Source organism: Rhinolophus ferrumequinum, chromosome 4 (assembly GCF_004115265.2).
Source record: "Rhinolophus ferrumequinum isolate MPI-CBG mRhiFer1 chromosome 4, mRhiFer1_v1.p, whole genome shotgun sequence".
NCBI classification, from domain to species: domain Eukaryota; kingdom Metazoa; phylum Chordata; class Mammalia; order Chiroptera; family Rhinolophidae; genus Rhinolophus; species Rhinolophus ferrumequinum.
The window spans coordinates 96,401,054-96,420,872 of NC_046287.1; the positions used below are offsets into that span (position 1 = coordinate 96,401,054).

Genomic DNA, 19,819 nt, shown 5'->3' on the forward strand with positions numbered 1-19,819 from the left:
AAATGTGTTGGGAAAAATTTTTTTATTTGCATATATTTATACTTCTGGAAACAGATTCAATAAGTTGCCTTCTACCTAATCTGTTCTTTTTCTTTTAGACATTAACAAGAATATAAAACACCAGGTTACTTATTGGTACACTAACATCTTCACATTAGATACTCAAATAAGTTAATAATTTTTAAAATAATTACGACGTATAGTAGTACCTGCGCCAGACATGTGACTGCCATTCTGAAATAAGCACTGTACAAAAGTATATTATAATAAAATATATGGATACCTACAAAGCAATATTATTTTTTGAAAAGAAACTGAACCATTCATTACACTAGAGGTTGATATTCTGTGCAATCCAAAGAACTCTGAAATAATAATTACATACCTAATTTTCCCCTGTTCTGTCAAGTCTCCATCACTATGCAATATTGTTGTTAGTAATCGTAAGGTAGAAGTTCCTGATTTACTGTGATTATTCTTCATTCCAAGTAGCCATCGAACCATCATTTTAATAGCCTGAATCTATTTAAAAGACAAATCGACAAATAAAACATTCCTGCATTTTAAAGAAATTCTGTATCAACCTTAAAAAAAATGAAAAAATGTTTTTAATTGATGCGTAAGGAAAAAAAGGAAGAGAATTATTCTTTTCCGCATATATGAAGATAACTTTGAATATTTTTAAGATGCCTCATCCCCAGGCAATTGACAAATGTATGATTTAACTAAAAACTATTTTTATTTTTTTTAAAGTTTCCCCAACATACACTCTACCCTTTAGAATCCACAGTAAACTCATACTAACAGAAAAGTTAAGTTCTCAACTGTGAACCGTATTCAATCTTTTGTGTCTGATTGACTATACTACCTCACATTTGTACTGTATTTTATAATTACGAGGTACCTAAGTACTTTAAAACCTTTAATGTTTGCCAACAACCGTTTTTGAAGGGTGCATTTTATCTCCTTTTCACATATTATCTTAGCTTTTTACAGCTTCAAGTCTCTTGAGGCTAAGTGGGTCTTGAACAGTGGCATGTGGCAGATACTCTTAAGATCCCTTTCCTGGGCCATATGGTGAGCATGAAGTCTAATGCAGGTGGCCTGCCTTGTGGTCTAGTACTGCTCTGCTGTACGGAACTGCTGCTTGAAACCAATGCTGAGAGAACAGGTTTATACTGGAACTTACAAATATCAAGCATCATTCAATGCTAAAGGAAGGGCTACTCTACAGGTCTACAGAAACAGAATCTGAAGCTGGAATGTGATAATTAATACATGAAATATAAACACACACACACACACACACACACACACCCTGAAAGCATTTATAAAAAAATGACAACTAGAAAAACAGCAGTATTTAATATATTGGTTCCTGGCCTTCGCACCTTGGGCAGTGGACTGAGGTGAGGTCTACAATTATAGATAGATTATTGATGGTTTTAGTAAATCTATACTCTCTACACTAGTGATGAACATTCTTTTATGTGTAACTTCTCATTCAAGGAACTATAGGTTGAATTTAAAAAAAAAATTTTTTAAATTTTACCAAAACTCATAGAAAAGATAAACAGTCTTAAAACCTGGATAACCATCTTTACTGAACAGGAGAATGTATATAAGAAAACCAGCACTGCTTTTTGCCATTAAAAGGTTGAGATCAAGAAGCAGCAACTTGGAGTCAGCTTTCAAACTTTTTCTTCACAAATTGGATTATGTGTAGCTACCCTCAAGGCCTTTGGTTTCTCAGTATTGCCCTATTCTCTCACAACACATGGGCGAATGTCGTATTAAAAACCTCAATGATTTTAATAGCCATATATCTCTACAATAAGAAGAGAAATTTTAACACCTATAAGAATACATTAAATATATTAAAATCAACAAATCTATGAATATTACTCACTTTGACCATTGTCTCGGGAGAAACTTCTTCATCTGGAACCCAAAGCTTAGTTGTCTTTTTTCCTGGAAGCTAAAAAAAAATTAAGGACTTTAAAATGTGAATGTGCATTCGTATGTTTAATTTTTAGTGAATGAATGAAATCTTTATCTTTTGTAGTGCCAGTTATTACATACGACTAAAATACTGTATCTAACCCTATTACTCAGAAAGGCTGAAAGGCCTGTCTTCACTATCACCCACAGAGCACTTGTATGTCCTCACCAGTTGGTTCTTTCTAGGTGTGAGGTCGGGCTGACTTTAACCTCTTTCATACACCCCTATAAATAGCCCCTGTTGAGACTAACGGTTCATTTATTTAAGGCAGCTGGCAAGGTCTAGGATTGAAAGAAAAAAAAAAAAATCAAGGGAGCCAAAAAGTGTAGTTCTTAAATAAGGAAAAAGATATGTACAAAAAATCTTGAACAGGGAAAAAAAATTAGAAAGGTCTGCAGGTAAGGGAAGTAACAGAAAACATGCATTAATTAGTATCTTTCTGCCTAAATCCCACCAAAATGGTAACACCCCCCCCCACACACACACACACACAGGGCTGGAAAACAAAGAGGCCCAAAAGGCCAGAATCATAAGAAAATTTTGAAAAACACAAAAATACACAGTAAAAAATTCAGAGAGCTAGAGGGCTTATCACAGTAGGTATAATCTTGAAATAATAAGCTGCAGGTACTGAGAGAGGTGATTTTACAGTGGCAACCAGGAAATTAAAGTAAGGTGACAAAACAGATGAACCCAGTTTGGAAGAGTGGAGATGCCATTTGTACCCCCAGCTGATACATGTGATTTCCAGAGGCAGCCTAGGAAATAGAAATCACATGTGATTTCCAGAGGCAGCCTAGGAAATAGAAATCAAATAACACCTCAGGGAACCCCCTGGCATTAGGATAGTTACCTCCAACACCTGGAAGGCAAACACTCCCTAAATACAGAGTTGAAAGATTTACATACTGCTTGAGAGCAATTCTTTAGTTAGAAGTACCTTCAAAGTATAAAGGGGAAATAATGAAAAAGGAATCACAAGAGAAACATTCTGATGAAATTTCTGAACTAAGGATGTCAAAAAGAAAAGATTCCATGAGACAACCTAGTCAAAAACAAAAACAAAACAAAACAAAAAAACGCAAAAATCAGATCAACTTCAGATTTCTCAGTTGCAAGCCTAGACTCCAAAAAACGATGCTGTGAATTTTCTGCAGCAAAGTGATTTGAGACATAGAATTCTAGTATTTAAGAATAAGGGGGAAAATACTTTCAGAAATCGAAGACAGAGAAAAATTTCCAAATTATAAGCCATTTTGAAAGAATTACTCAAAGATATACTCCACAAAAATATTTAATTCACAAAAAAAGTTCAATCTGCATAAATTATTACAAATAGTAAAAACAAACAAATGAAAGAAATTATCCAAAATAAGACCAACAGACTGTCAGGTGGGTTCAAAAATAAGAAAATAAAACCACAACAGATGTGAACAAAACCAATGACAGAAAAATCTAAAAATAATAGGATGGAAAAGCATTAAATGGGATATGGATGAAAAGCATTAAATGGGATATAGATTTATATGGGATACTGATGTAAATAAGATATTGATGTATTTAATAAAAAATCTTACACCACAATATCAAATTCATGAACATTTTAACAACTAGCAGAATATGAAACTAAATCAAAACAAAAATTATTTTTGAAAAATATTCAAAAGGTTCACCATCACGAAGACTTGAAAACACCCTTTCAAAATCTGATAGAAGTTGAAATGAAAAAAGGTATAGGAAATACATGCAGAAATATAAGGAATACATAAAAATAAAATATTCAAGGATTAAAAATAATCAAAACTGGCATTCTTCATATAATTAAAGCTGGCATATAATAAAAAATAAAAATAAAAGAGTTGAGCAAGAAAAAATATAAGATCAAAATAATTCCCCAAATCAACCACAAACAAAAAACTTAATTTTAACAACCAAAGTACCTAACAAAATTATACAAGAGAAATTTTTATATTTTCTTTACAGAGAAAATTATGTAACTTTAATGAAAAACATCTTGTAGATAAGCAAAGTAATGGAAAAGAATAGAGGCGGTATGTGTTACGAGTGGTAGCACTGCAGGTGACTGGAAGGAGAGATTGTTCAGTAAATCGTGCTATCCTAATGGGGAGTAAAAAAAAAAAAAAATGGAGTCCTTAAGTCACACGATACAAACTAATTCCAAGCAGATTAAATTTTTTTGTGTGTGAAAAAAACCTTAAAAACTTTTAGAACATAGGGGAGACTAATTTTATGACACCGGAGTAGGAAAGGACTTCTTAAACAAGATTTATAAAGTATTAACTACAAAAGAATGATAAATTTAACCATATTAATAACTTTTACCTGAAACTAACGTAAAATAATATCGAACATCAACTATAACTGGAAAAAAAAACTAATAAGTTTTGTTCAAAGCACACCATAAAGGGAGTAAAAAGACAAACAATAACTGAGATTTTTATGAAGATATTGCAATATGTACTTGAAAAAGTATTGTGTGTAAAGATTACCTCTGAAAAAAACACAATCCAGGAAAAAAAGGGCAAAAGACATCAAAGAATTTCATTAAAGAGGCAACATGAATGGCGACTAGACATATAAACAATTAGTATAATTGGGAAATGCAAATTATAACTATAATGAGACATTAATTTGTATCAATTAGATGGGAAAAAATTAAGAAATCTGACAATAACTGGTGTTATACACGGCTGATAGGAAAATAAATTTTAACAACCATTTTGAAAAATAACTCGACAATAAAATTAAAAGTTAAATACAGAAGGTGCCAAAAAAAATGTATATACATTTTAAGAAAAGAAAACTATTTAAATTGTAATACTCAATATATAACGATAACAAAAGATGAACAGAAGTCACGTTTGACTTCTGCAATGACCAGAGGTGCTCAAAGTGGTTCCCATCAGCATCCAGACACTTCTGATTACGGTGAACTACTGCTTGAGCAACGCTGACCACAGTGTCCACTTGTACACATTTTTTTGGCACCTCATATACCTGTGATTCATCAATTTCACTTGTATGACTGCAACCTAGAGAAATTCTTGCTAATATGTATCAGGAGGCCTCTATAAGAGTAGGAGGGAGCACTGTTCAAAAGAGGAAAAAAATGGAAATATTCTAAATGTCCATTAAGAGGATAAATTATGAGTTATTTTGCACTATGATATAATACAGAGTAATGAATGAATGAACTAGTTGGAGTTAATAACAAGGATTAGTCTAAGAAACAAACGTGTTATAACAAAAGTCACCCAAGAATACATATGGTATAAACTCTCATAAACCTCAAGAACAAGCAAAACTAAACGAGTACCCTGTTTAGAGAGATATATGTGGTAAAGGGTATTTTGTTTTAATTAGGGAATAATAAACCCAGGAAAGAAACAGGAAGAACCGTTTGGTGAGTAATAAAACCAGGAGCTAACAGGTCATGAGTGTTCACGGTATTATTGTAAAACAAGTTATACAAATGTTACATACATATATTCCTTTGTACATATCAAATATTACATAAAATAGGACAAATTAATGGGTTAAAAGAGGTGAAAGGGAGATCTGTTTCTGACAAGAGCTGAGTAGGTTGTCTTAGACCTACTGGAGCAAACGGGAAAGCTGGACAAAATAAGTTTTAAAATTCAATTTGAAGGCAACAGAGAGCTACCAAAGCAGTGAGAATTTGCGGGGCAAAGTTTCAAAAGAGGCAAGAAATCGAGCGATTTGAGTTTGGTGCTAGGACTGTTTTTCTCATACACGTGATAGATAGCTAGCTGATTCTGAAAGTGAAAGAGGCTGAGAGGTTGGACGATGCATTCATCACTGTCACAGAGCTAGGAGGGAAAAAGAAACTGGGATTCTGGGACCAATAAAGAATAGAGTCCCTGTTAAACACCCCAAACTTCTGGATAGATGTAACCAAATACATGCTAAATATAATGGTGACCAGAAAAAGAATGAGCCTGTCAAAAACTGATGCCCAGCTTCTAAACATTGCGTTCTTTTTTTGTTGTTAATTATTAGATTCAGGTGTACAAAACAATGTACTAGTTAGACATTTACACCCCTCACAGTGATAACCCTCCTCCCCCAATCTACTACCCCTCTGACATCATATATAGCTGTCACAGTTTCACTGACTCTATTCCCTATGCTGTACTCCACGTCCTGTGACCATATATATATATATATATATATATATATATATATATATATTAAATTTAAGTTGACATTCAGTATTATCAGCTTCAGCTTCAGGTGTACACTGCAGTGGGCAGGCATCTACATCGTCCATGAAGTGGTGTCCCTAATAAGACAAGTGCCCAACTGACCCCTACAAAACATTATTGACTATATTCCCCAAACTGTCTTTCGTATCTGTATCCCAGTGGCAATATTCTTGATTGGATAAAGGTGATCTGAAAATAGCTCAACTGCCTGTCAGAGGTAAAAATAAATCCTCTCTGGAATTATAAAACCATCCAGAGCTTCAAATTATCTCTATAATTTTTGTAAACAAAGTCTACCATTCAATCAAAAATAACATGTGTGCAAGACGACTAAATATCAAGAGAAAAAAAATCCAGAGGAAATCCAGACACCGAGGCTAACAGATATAAACTGTCATAATTAAAGATGTTCAAGAATTAAATGACAATATAAAAAGTTCTGTCAGCGAACTACAAGCTATATTAAAAACTATAAGGAAATTATAGAATTGAAATATAGAAGTGCAATTAAGAATTCAATGCATGGGCTTAACAAAAGGTTAGACAAATCTGAAGACAATTAGTGAACTCAAAGACAGGTCAGAAGACAACAAAAACTGAAGTACGAGCAGGCAGAAAAGTACAGAAAAGTATGTCAGACAGCTGGGATATAGAAAAAAGAATTGTACGTTTACAGTGTGTAATTAGAATTGCAGTAAGATAGAAGAGAATATGAAACAAATAGCATGTGAAGAAATGCCTGAAAGTTATTCAAAATTTATTTAAGACAAAAAAGCTACACATTCGAGAAGAGCTATCAGCCCCAAGTTAGGATAAATATAAAGAAAAGCACATCCACACCCATTATATAGTGAAACTGGAAACCAACGAATAATAGAAAAGATTAAAATTATTCACAGCAAAAAGAAAACCTTCGAAGGAACAAGATTGTCAGCTGACTTCAAGAGAAAAGATAAAAAGAATGGAAGATAATGGAATAATATCTACAAATTATTGAGAGGAGGAAATGTACCAGTCTAGAATTCTAAACCTGGAGAAAAAAATATCCTTTGAGAAATGAAGGCAAAATAAAGGCATTTTCAGACAAAAAAGAATTCAGTGCCACACTAAAAGAAATTCTACTTTAATTCTTTGGGTAAAAAGAAAATCATCACACAGACTAAAAGAAAGAAAAACAAGAGAAAGGGGAAAATGTGTTGGTAAATGTAAATAAATATTAACTGTATAAAATAACAATGGTAATGGTCCTGTTTGAACAAGAACAGAAGGCATCAAGGAATAAAGGCAATTAATGTATTCTCAGGTTCCTGAGAATACTGTAGCTGCTATCCTGAAAGTTTAAAACAGACATATTGATACTGGCCTTCAACAAGTCAATGGAGCATGTTGTAATCTCCAGGGCAACTACTAAGATAATAGGAAGCCATAAACAAGCCAGAAAAGGGGTAAGGGGGGGAAATAAGGAAAGAAAGAAGAGGAAAATGAATATGTAACTAAGAAAACAAACTGAAAATAAAAATCAGATGGCAAATTAAACCAAATCATTATTTACATGTAAACAGACTATTCTAATTAAAAGATGAAGTTGACAGAATGTATACCAGAACTGGGTTCACTGCATTGTTCTATATATGCCATTTAAAAGATGTTTTCAAGTCCTCTATTAGTTACTATTAGTTCATCTTTCTCCTGAGATAGAGAATGAGATAAAAATGTTTGCTATCACCACTTCGTTTTGAAGGTCATGACCAAGGAATGAGGAAGAAATAAAAAGCATTAAGAATAGAAAAGAAAAACCAAAGCTATCATTATAACAAATGATAAAAAAAAAAGGAGAAAACCCAAAAGAATACAAAAATTAACAGATATGAAAAATTCTATTAAAGAGATTCTGGAGTACGAAGTCAATATAAAAAAGAAATAACTTTATATGTCAACAATAAGCAATTAGGAAGTAAATAAAAATTATAATATTACAATAGCATCAAAAAACTTAAAATGCCTAGGAACATAAGATAAGCTAGACCTCTACACAAAAATTTAAGAAACATTACCCAGAGAAATTAAATACTATCTAAGACACATATACCATCTCCATGAAATGGAAAGCTCAGGATTATAATACCATGTTCATGGAATGGAAGGTAGTATTAAAATGATGAATATTATCTCCAAATTTATAATTCAACACAATCTCTATCAAAATTACAGCCAGGTGTGTGTATATGTTGGGATAGAGAAGCTGATTCTAAAATTTAGATAGAAATGTAAAAAGCTAAGAAAAGCCAAAACAATACTGAAGATGATGATGATGATGATGAAGTACTAGCACTAGTAGCAGCAGCAATAAGGACATTTGGAGGACTTAAGCTACCAGTTATCAAAACCTGTTGCAATAATTAAGACAGCATGAAACATACCATGTTTCCCCGAAAATAAGAAATAGCTGGACAATCAGCTGTAATGAATCTTTTGGAGCAAAAATTAATATAAGACCTCGTGTTATTTTACTATAAGACCAGGTATAATATAATTAATATGCTATAATATATTATAATATAATACCAGGTCTTATATTAATTTTTGCTCCAAAAGATACATTAGAGCTGACTGTCAGGCTAGGTCTTATTTTCGGGAAAACAGGCTAATAAAGTGGAATATATACATATAATTTAAAACAAAAGTAATAGTAAAAAGCAGTAGGGAATCTTCACAACCTTGAATTTGGCAATGCATTCTTAGATGTGGAATGAAAAGCACAAGCAACAAAAGAAAAAATAAATTAGACTTCAAAAATATGAAACTTTTGTGCATGAAAAGATTATCAAGAAAGTGAAACCATCAATAAAATGAAAAGGCAACCCACCAAATGGGAGAAAATACCTGCAAACAATGTATCTCACAAAAGATTAATATCCAAAATACATAAAGAACACATATAGCTAGCTCGAAGGCAAAAAGAACAATCCGATTAAAAACTGGGTAAGGATCTCAAAAGACATTTTTTCAAAGAACACAAACACATGGCCAATACCTACATGAAAAGGTGCACGACATCACTAATGATCCGGAAAATGCAAATCAAAACTACAATGAGGTATCACCTCACACTTGTTAATGACTGTTATCAAAAAGACAAGAATCATGTGTTGGTGAGAATGTAGAGAAAAGGGAACTCTTGTACATTGTTGGTGGGAATGTAAATTGGTAAAACCACTATGGAAAATATGTGGAGGTTCCTCAAAAGATTAAAAACAGAACTACCATACGATACAGCAATTCCACTTCTGGGTATTTAACTGAAGGAAACACAAACACTAAGTTGAAAAGATATCTGTACTCCCATGTTCACTGCAGCATCATTTACAATAGCCAAGACATGGAAATAACCTAGGTGTCCATCGATGGATGACTGTATAAGAAAGAAGTGGTATATATGCACAACGGACTCAGCCATAAAAAGGAAATCTTACCATTTGCTACAACATGGATGGACCTACAGGGTATTAAGCTAAATGAAATCAGATAGAGAAGGGCAAATACCATATGATCCTTTTTACATGTGTAATCTAAAAAACAAAAAACAAAACCCAAACAAATACAACAAACCAAAACTCACAGACACAGAGAACAGACTGATAGCTGCCAGAGCAGGAGTGGGGGATGGGTGAAAGGGGTCAAAAGGTACAAACTTCCAGTTATAAAATAAGTAAGTCATGGAATGTAATGTGCAGCATGGTGACTATAGTTAGTAATAATGTATATTTGAAAGTTGCTAATAGAGCAGATCTTTTAAGTTCTCATCACAGGAAAATAAATTTATAACTATGAATAATATAAATATTATAACAATGAATATTAACTAGACTTATTGTGATCATTTCACAACATACACGAGGTGTGATAAAAAATACTGTGAATGTTTAAGTCTAAAAAAATTTATTACAGTAAAAGACACATTGCCATTAATCCCCCTCAAAATACTGGCCCTCTTTTTGAACACACTTATCCCATCGTTCTTGTCATTTTCTGAAGCCGTTCTGGAAGTCCTCTTTCGTGAGTGTCTTTACTTCTTCCTCCATCATAACAATGCTCCGTTGTCACACATCGTTTCTGGAATGGGAATTTGTCAAATAAAAACATTAGGATGTGTTCCCATCCACCTTATTCACCGGATCTGGCAACGTCCAACTTCTGGCTCTTCCCCAAAGTCAAAATGATTCAGGACATCAAGGCAGCCATGACAGCGCAATTAAAGACACTCACGAAAGAGGACTTCCAGAACTGCTTCAGAAAGTAGTGAGAACGATGGGATAAGTGTTTGAAGCGAGGGGGAGTTTTTTGAGGGGGATTAATGGCAATGTGTCTTTTACTGTAATAATTTTTTAAAATTTAAACACTCACCGTATTTTTTTATTACACCGTATACAAATACTGAATCATTATGTTGGATACCTGAAACTAAAATAATGTTATATGTTAATTTTATCTCAATTTAAAGAAAGAACTTTTAAAAAAGGGAAAAAACCTACAGAGTGAAAGAAAATATTTGCAAATATCTGATAAGGGTCTTGTATCTAGAATATATAAAGGACTATTACAACTCAACAAAAAGACAAACACCACAATTTAAAAAATGAGCAAAGGACCTGAATAGTCATTACTCAAAAACAACAACAACAAAAAAATATATATATATAAAATAGCTAATAAGTACATTAGATGATCAACTTCATTAGTCATTAGAGAAATGCAAATCAAAACCACAATGAGATACCACTTTATATTCACTAAGATGGCTATCATCAAATTAACAGAAAATAACAAGTTGGCAAGGACGTAAAGAAATTGGAAATTTTATACACTGCTGGTGAGAAGGTACAATAGTACACCCAATGTGAAAAAGTTTGGAAGTTCCTCAAAAACTTATACACAGAATTAACCACATAACCCAGCAAATCTACTCCTACATATATGAGATCTGACAAATTCATGAACTCATCCTAGAGAAAGTGCTATATATCTCATTGCTGAATATCACTATGGTCACCTTTGAAGTACAAAGGTGATATCACAAAAATCACCTTCAAAGTACTCCCTTTGGGAAGCTATGCACCGATGCCAGCACCTAGCCCACCCTTCAAAGCAATGTTGGAACTCTTTTTTTGGAATGGCCATCAGAGCTGTCGTCGTATTACCCTTGATGTCCTAAATGTCATCAAATGTCTTCCTTTCAATATTTCCTTTATCTTCGGGTAAAGAAAGAAGTCACTGGGGGCCAGATCAGGTGAATAGGGAGGGAGTTCTGATACAGTTATTTGTTTATTGACTAAAAACTCCCTCACAGACAGTGCCATATGAGCTGGTGCACTGTCGTGATGCAAGAGCCATGAATTGTTGGAGAAAAGTTCAGGTCGTCTAACTTTTTCATGCAGCCCTTTCAGCATTTCCAAATAGTAAATGTGGTTAACTATTTGTCCAGTTGGTACAAATTCATGATGAATAATCCCTCTGATATCAAAAAAGGTTAGAAACAGCGTTGCAACAAGTTCACAAACTTAACTGTCAGACCTCGTATACCCCAAAGAACTAAAAGTAGATACTCAAATACTCAAGACACAAAATTCATGGCAGCACTATTCACAATATCCAAAAGGTGGAAACAACCCAAATGTCCAACAATGAAGGAATGGATCAAGAAATTGTGAGAAATACATACAATAGAATATAATTCAGCCATAAAATGGAATGAAGTACTGAAACATGACACAATGAGGATGAACCTCCAAAACATTATGCTAAATGAAAGTAGACCAAAAGGACACATATGGTATGATTTCATTAATAGGAAATATTCAGAATAGGTAAATCCACTCAGACAGAAAGACTGGTTTTTGCCAGGGGCTAGGGAAACATTTGGGGAATGATTGTTTCATGAAAATGATCTGGAACTAGATAAAGGTGGTGGTTGCACAACATTGTGAATGTACTAAATATTATTTGAATTGCATACTTTAAAATAATTTTATGTTATGTGAATTTCATGTCAGTTTTTTTTAAAGCAGCAGGGAAGACAATCTTTTAAATAAATGGTGCTGAGTCAGATGGAAATAAAAATGAATCTTGACATCTATCTCATACCACATACAAAAATCAATTCCAAGTAGATTATAGAACTAAATGTGAAAATTGAAACAAAAAAGCTTCTAGAGCAACACTAAGAGAACTCTCTGAGATGGTGAAATGTTCTGTGCTATCCAATACTAGTCATATGCAGCTACTGAGCACTTGAAATGTGTAAATAATTTATAATTATATTTAGATTAAACTTGAAATTTAAATAGCTATATGAGGCTAGTGGCTAGAATATTAGCACAGTTCTAGAAACTAATATAGGGAATACATTCACAAACTTGGATGAGGCAAAAAAGACTTAAACCAGGTAAGTGTTAATCAAAAAGAAAAGAATTGATAAAATGGGTTTTTATTAAAAATAAGAATTCCTGTTCATCAAAAACCAGCATTAAGAAGAGTGAAAGGGCAGTTTACACAGCAGGAAGAAAAAAACTGCAAAATACACTGTCAATGGAACATATGAAGAAATCTTAGAAGAGAGGGACTGACAATTTAATAGAAAAAGGTAGAAGAGGCTTGAGCAGGTGCTTCACAAAAGAGGAAAGCCAAAATGTCAATACATATATGAAAAGGTGTCCAAGACCCTATTATTCCTTACACATTCGCACAGTGGCTACAATGTTAAAGACTGGCATATCTATTACAGAAAATTATGGTACAACTAGAACTCTCATTCAGCACAAATAGAAATGTTAACTGGTATAATCACTTCAAAAAACAATTTGGCAAAATCCACTGAAACTGAATTTATACATACCCTAAGACACAGCAATTACACTAACAACATAAATGTATACATAGCGCCCAAAGTGACATGTAAAAAAATATTCATAACAGCAGTTATTTATTTAACACTGGAAATAACCCAAATGTCTAGCAACAGAACAGATATATTATGGTATATGCAAGTGGAATACTACACAGCAAGAAAAATGAATTAACCACTGCTATGTGCAACTACATGGATTAATCTCACAAATATACTATTGAGTGAAGAAAACCAGACACACAGGATTTACGCTGCATGATTCCATTCACACAAGTTCAAACACACGTAAAACCAATCTGTGGGGTTGGAAGTCAGAACAATGGTTACATTCAGGGGTTGGGAAGGGGTAAAAAGAGAAGAGACACACACAGAGCTTCTGAGGTGCTGCTGGTAACATCCTATTTCATTACCTGCATAGTTGGTTAGTCAAAAATGCTAACTTTGTGATAACTTAATGAACCATACCTTTGTAAAGTGGGTACTTTTCTGGTATGTTTTATCTCTTAGTAAAATTTTTTTGTTAAAGAAAACAAAACAAAAGCAACCAGTAGTCATACTAACAAATCTTTATGGATGTACCATATTTTATTCACGCAATTCCTTAGTATTATTAGAGGTCTTTTAGCTATATGGATTCCAAACCAACATTCATGCATGTATGTTTGTGTGAGTCCATTATCTAATGTTGTGAAGTACTGAACATACACTTTAAATGTAGACAGAAATGTCAATGACTGTTGTCTCTGTATGGAAATGCAAGTAATTTTAAATTGCGTTATGTTTGCTTGTTCTTTTCTGATTTTTCAAAATTAAAAAAAAAGGATGTAGAAAACTTGAAACACATGATTAGCAAACACGGCCTAAAGAACATACATAAAATACAGTACTTAGGGGAAGAAACAGAGAGACACAAATGAAGATCACAGCCAGGGGAACTAGTAGACAGTGGTAGTAAAGGGTCTAGTCAGCTGAAGTTAAACAGCCACAAACCATTAGAGATCTAATATATACAATGTCTTGACTATTATCCCCACAAACTATTTTTTCATAACTAATTAAGTGTTAACAATATTTAAATATGTTAATACAAAAATAAAGATGGATATGAAACGTGGTAATTCAGCTACACATTTTAAGAATTATAACTACATTTTAAGAGCAACTTTACCTCGTATTTCTTTTAATTCTCCAAAGAACCTAGTACAGTGCTAAGCATATAGTGGACACAAAACTGATGGTTACATGTGTCTGCAGTTGTGTATATATAAAAATACACACTCGTACATAAAACTCCAAAAGACCATAAGGGGTCAATTCTCCCAGATTCAAACATGTTTTGCCCCAAATCCAGTATCCCCCCCTTTATCCATCATGGAGTATATGTTTCAAGACCCCAGTGAATGCCTGAAACCACAGATAGTACGAAAACTCATATACACTGTTTTTTCCTACACATACATACCTATGATAAAGTTTAATTTATATATTAGGCAGAGTAAGATATTAACAAAAACTCAAAAACAATGAAAACAATATACTATAATAAAAGTTATTACAAAAAAGTGAATGTGGTGTTTCAATCTCTCAAAGTATCTCATTGTGCTGTACATACAGCATGGAGATGCTGCACAAAGGGATGGTTCACATCCCAGGGAGGCCGGAGCAGGATGGCGTGATGTTTCCTTCTGCTACTCAGAATGGTGAACGATTTAAAACTTATGAATTGTTTACTTCCGGAATTTTCCATTTAATATTTTCAGACCGTGATTGACCACAGGTAACTGAAATAGCAGGTAACTGAAACCGCAGAAAGCGCAAGTGTGGACGAGGGGGGATGACCGTAACTCACAAAGTGGAGACGGACAAAATCATTACTTCTGTTTCTCCCACAGCTCTTTCAATTCTCTATTGTATGTAGGGAAAGGAACGACTACTGTCATGACAACCGTACCTAAAACAAGTTTGTCAGACTTCACATTTTAAAAAATAGAGGTCACTACAAAAATTAAACCCATGTAAAGTTGAAATTGACAGAATCAGGTGATATTTTGTATTTATCAAGGAATGTATTTCAGGTCACACGCCTTGGCTCAACTACAGAGAAGAGACAACATGTTTAAAAGATAGGAAAACCTAAAATAAGGCAGCCAAATGGAAGTGTTATTTATGTCATTTTACTTCTCTCTTTGCTGTATAAAATTTTAGAAGATAACATTTTAAAGAACACAAGTCTGAAAAACACCAATTACCCGATCATTCATGAGAAGGTCTTTCACAATGAAAGTAGCTACCAAAGACTTCAAAGGAGCAGCAAACTGATCAGGAGCAAGGAGGGCAATGTGACCAATGGTGACCAGCGGGGTTATGAGATGCTCCAGGTTGCTCGGATCTAGGCTCTTATGCAGAGGCTGCAAACGAGGAAAGGAGAATGTGTCCAACTCTATAAACACGCAAATAAACTGTTCACACATTTCATCTTCAAATCTACAAAAGTTGTAAGATATACATACACATGATACACAAGTAGTAGCCCAAGCTGACCTTTAAACTTCCACAGGTTCTTTATGTCTAGAAGGCATCATGTTTAGATACTTTCAGTTTTGCCCAAGTCATACTTTAGAGGGAGGTGAAGAAACCCTTCAGCATGGAAAACCATGCTTTCTGAGCCCACACAAGTATGTTAGAGACTGCTAGGGCTCCCCGATATCTACTTCTGCTCTACTTTCTGGGCACAGGATGTCTACGCGAGCAGCTTCCTCTACAGTTAGGTGAGGATACCTGAGTAGTTTCCGGTTAGCAGAATGCAGTGAGAGTGAGGTATGCCACGCCCGCCCCAAGACAGGTATGACCAGTGTGCCTTCTCCACACTCTGCGTTACTCACTGGCTGGCTTAATACCAAGGATCCAGTGGAACTTACTTACAGAGAAGCCACTGGTCCTTAAGAGTGTGTGTGCTTAAGCCCCTGAAAGGAATGAAATCCAAACACCCTACTGGACTTTATTATTATATGCATTTTTGTGGATTTTTATAGCATCAAATATAAAATACCATAACTAATAAAAGTATTTTATTATTCGGATAGGAAACCCAACCAGTAACATGCATTTTGCCAAGACAAGAGAATGAGGCTCCTCATATACTCAATATACGTACAATGATATCGAAAATGGTTACATTTAAATAGGAAAATCAGAAGAGTGACTGTAGTACGCTAGCACTGGCATCAGGGGAGGAGGACAAAGCGGGTGTGTATATTTATATTATTTATATGTGAATAAAGTCTCTCCAAAAAAGTACCTTAGAAACTGATGACATTGGTTTCCTCTGGGAAAGAGAACTGGATGGCTGGGGATATAGGAGTGGGATGGAGGGGAAAAGTTTTTACTATTTGGATACTTGTTTTGTATCTTTTGATTTTGAAGCCAGTGAATATATTAGCTATTAGAACTTCTAATGACACATTTTAATGAAGAATTGATGGTCTATCCTCCCATACTGAACACCAAGAAATCTAGGCATGAAAAAACAACACAAAACTGTTCTTTCCCAACATATCAGGGCACTATAAGACTTCATTTAATCAAAAGTATATTTAAATGAGTTTACTTCTTGCTATTCTTGATGACTTTCCTCAGTATTTCCATTGCACACTTAAGTGCCAGCTTATTATTTATAGTATAAACAAAACTCTGACAGTGTAGTTTATTTCAATTAGTTTATTATGAATGTGACAATTTTCCACAATAAAATCGTTTCTAAAAAAGCAAAATTAATGGCCAGAACCTGGATTAATGGTAACCTCATAAAGGCCAGCTATCTTTATGAAACCTTTTCTCAGAGAACCAGCCAACCTTGTATGTTATAGGAGGATTACAGGTTAGGTTCTTGTAAAAATGAAAAAAATAACAGAATAGTATCAAATGAAAACAAAAGTACACTACAAATTCCAGTTAGCACTGTCCTCGTCATTAAAAAGAATGATAAGGAGATTATGAAAAACAAAAGCTTCCTATAAATCAACATGCATTCATTGAAAGCATTCTCATATAGACAAGCATGCTGCAGATAACACCTCCACCCAAAATACATACAATTTAAAATAAATTATTTGCTATTTACAGCAAAGAACCTATTTGATAAATAAGACAACTTTTCTTCCTCCTTTAGGTGTTTAACATAATACATAAAAATGACAAAATAAGAGTAAATGTTTCTAAGACAAAGACCACACAGTATTTATGGAGGGTGGCTTCTGCATAATATCCAAATTGTTTTGACTTCATTCAAGGCTCATGAACTAAAATGGTAAGTTAGACTTTATAGATTTTTCTGCTTAACTTCTATTTGCAATAAGAATGCTAAAGAGGATGGCTGATTATAATAGACTGTAATAAAATTGCAATGCTTAGAGAAGGTAACAGTAATTTAAAGGGTAGAAAAATGACATAAAATATGTATCAAAAAGATACACTTTAATCTGACAGAATTAGGTCAGTCATTAAAATATCAACTTATTTACTTTTTTTTAACCAATTAGTATTGATTTACAATTCAGTAGTATCTCATAAAGAGAAATCTAATTTTGAAACCTGTAATCTGACAGAATAATCATTATTACCTACTATCAATAAGTATTTTATACGTAATTACTAATTAACAAGTTTCGTAATACTAAATGTATAGATACAAATGCAATGTATAAGGTATAAATATAATATATAAATATAAGTGTCACAAATATTATGTAATTGAGTCTAAATTTGAGTTAGCATAAACATCGAAATAATCAGGTATTTTCATATTTTAATCATTCATCAATATTAATTATACTGATTCAAATTCTGAAGACACAGCCAGTTCTTGAATATCATTTTGTTGAGATGCCATAGAAACCCAACTCTTGTTTATATCTATCAGCCTATGATAAAACTGTTTTTGATATACATCATTTCACTGACACTCACAGACCCTACTGACGAAGTTAGGTGAGGACTTACTATATACTAAAAAAATAATGCATGTCCAAATGTGAACATTCTGCAAAATCATTATGTTTTTTAACTATAACATGAAACAAAAAAATCTTTTTCTCTTTACCTCAAATATCTGTGCAAACTGGGTCTCTTTACTAGAAAATATTGCATGGATACAATGAATAGCATATTTGGCTTGACGAGGGGGTCCTTTTTTAGATTTGTGATGTAAAACAGGAAGCAAAGCTCTAAAAAAAAAGAAAAACAATAAATCAGAGAAATCAACATAACTTCCATTAGATACTTTAATGTTTGCATTTTTAAAGTAATGTTTTCTAAGAACAAAAAAAGTCACGTCTACTCACTCATTTTCAATTGTCTATAATTTTGTTTTATAAAATATCTATATTAAAAATATAACCCAAATACAAGTATCTTTTTCCTCCATTTTACTTAACAATTATGAATACAAACAAGAATGACCCATTTCTTCTTTTTAATGTTATTCCCATTAGCCTTATTTTTTTATTCTCATTGCTATCACCCCAGCTAATCTTCTGCCACTTACAAATAAGACCACTCACTGTAAAGGGTCCTAATGGTTCCTTCTTTCTGAAGTTTCTCTTCTTCGATTCCTCTTTTACTTTGTTCCAGAACAACTTACATGAAGGGAAACCTGATTATTTAACAATACAAACTGAGTGCTTACTATGTGCCAGGCACTATTAAAAGTCCCAAATCCTTGCCTTCATGCTATTAGCATGTTAGGGACAAATGATAATACATAAATTAGCAGGATATGAGTTATGTCAAATTGTTGTAACTGCCGTAGAGGAAAATAAAGGACAGGGATAAGGAGTGGGAAGGGGTGTGTGAAAGTGTACAAATTTAAATAATGTAGAGTGGTTTATAGAAGACCTCTGATAAACTAACACTTGAGCAGACTTCTGAGGGAGTTAGGGAGCCAGGTAGCTATCTGGAAGAACATTCATGAGTCAAATCATTATACTACACAAAAATTTAACATGAATACTGAATAAAACAGGAGCTCTTAGCTCAAATATTGTTCAAATATCACAGTGAAAGAAATTTCTAAATCCTCCTCTCAATAAGCATAATAACAACCCAGTGCCCCAATACTAAGAATTTAGATACAATAATTATTCACAATAATAATAGTCTCACAAAAGATATTAACAGCAAAATATATTAAAAAGATACATGACCAATTGAGGGGAAATTGTGCGTTTTATATTAGGGGAAAAGGGTTCATATCCCTCACATATGAAGACCATCTACAGATAGCGAATGAAAAGAAGAATGGGTTGGACATAACAGAGTAGAAAGCACTTCAAAAGAAAATACACAAATTACCCTGTGATGTGTGAAAAGATGTTTACTTTCACTTATTTAAAAAAATACAAATTAAACTACAATGAGAGGACTTGTGCTTCACATGAGGACAGTATATCTGAGGCCGGATTTCCTCTCCCACCTTGAACAAGCAGAAAACAAGGTAAATATGTTCAAGGTTCCAGACACTGGACAACAGGCTGCACGGAACTATAATCCCTAAACGATGGGAAACAAACCAGAAGAACCCCGCCCGTACCTGCCCCTTCTTACTGCACGCAGGGAGTTCCCGATTATCGGACAGAAAGTAGTAACCCAAAGAGAGCCGCGTGGTTGCAT

General features: G+C 33.6%; 1 protein-coding gene across 1 annotated transcript in view; it reads right to left on the reverse strand.

Annotated features, from left to right (window-relative positions):
- The window catches only part of PDS5B (PDS5 cohesin associated factor B), a 162,059-nt gene that overhangs the window by 29,631 nt on the left and 112,609 nt on the right, over window positions 1-19,819 (reverse strand). Inside the window, exons 20-23 of the mRNA XM_033104721.1 lie at window positions 18,252-18,375; window positions 15,403-15,561; window positions 1,910-1,978; window positions 386-522 (exon numbers count right to left, since the gene is read on the reverse strand). Of these exons, the coding sequence (XP_032960612.1) occupies window positions 386-522; window positions 1,910-1,978; window positions 15,403-15,561; window positions 18,252-18,375 (489 nt within the window). The remainder of the gene's footprint in view (window positions 1-385; window positions 523-1,909; window positions 1,979-15,402; window positions 15,562-18,251; window positions 18,376-19,819) is intronic.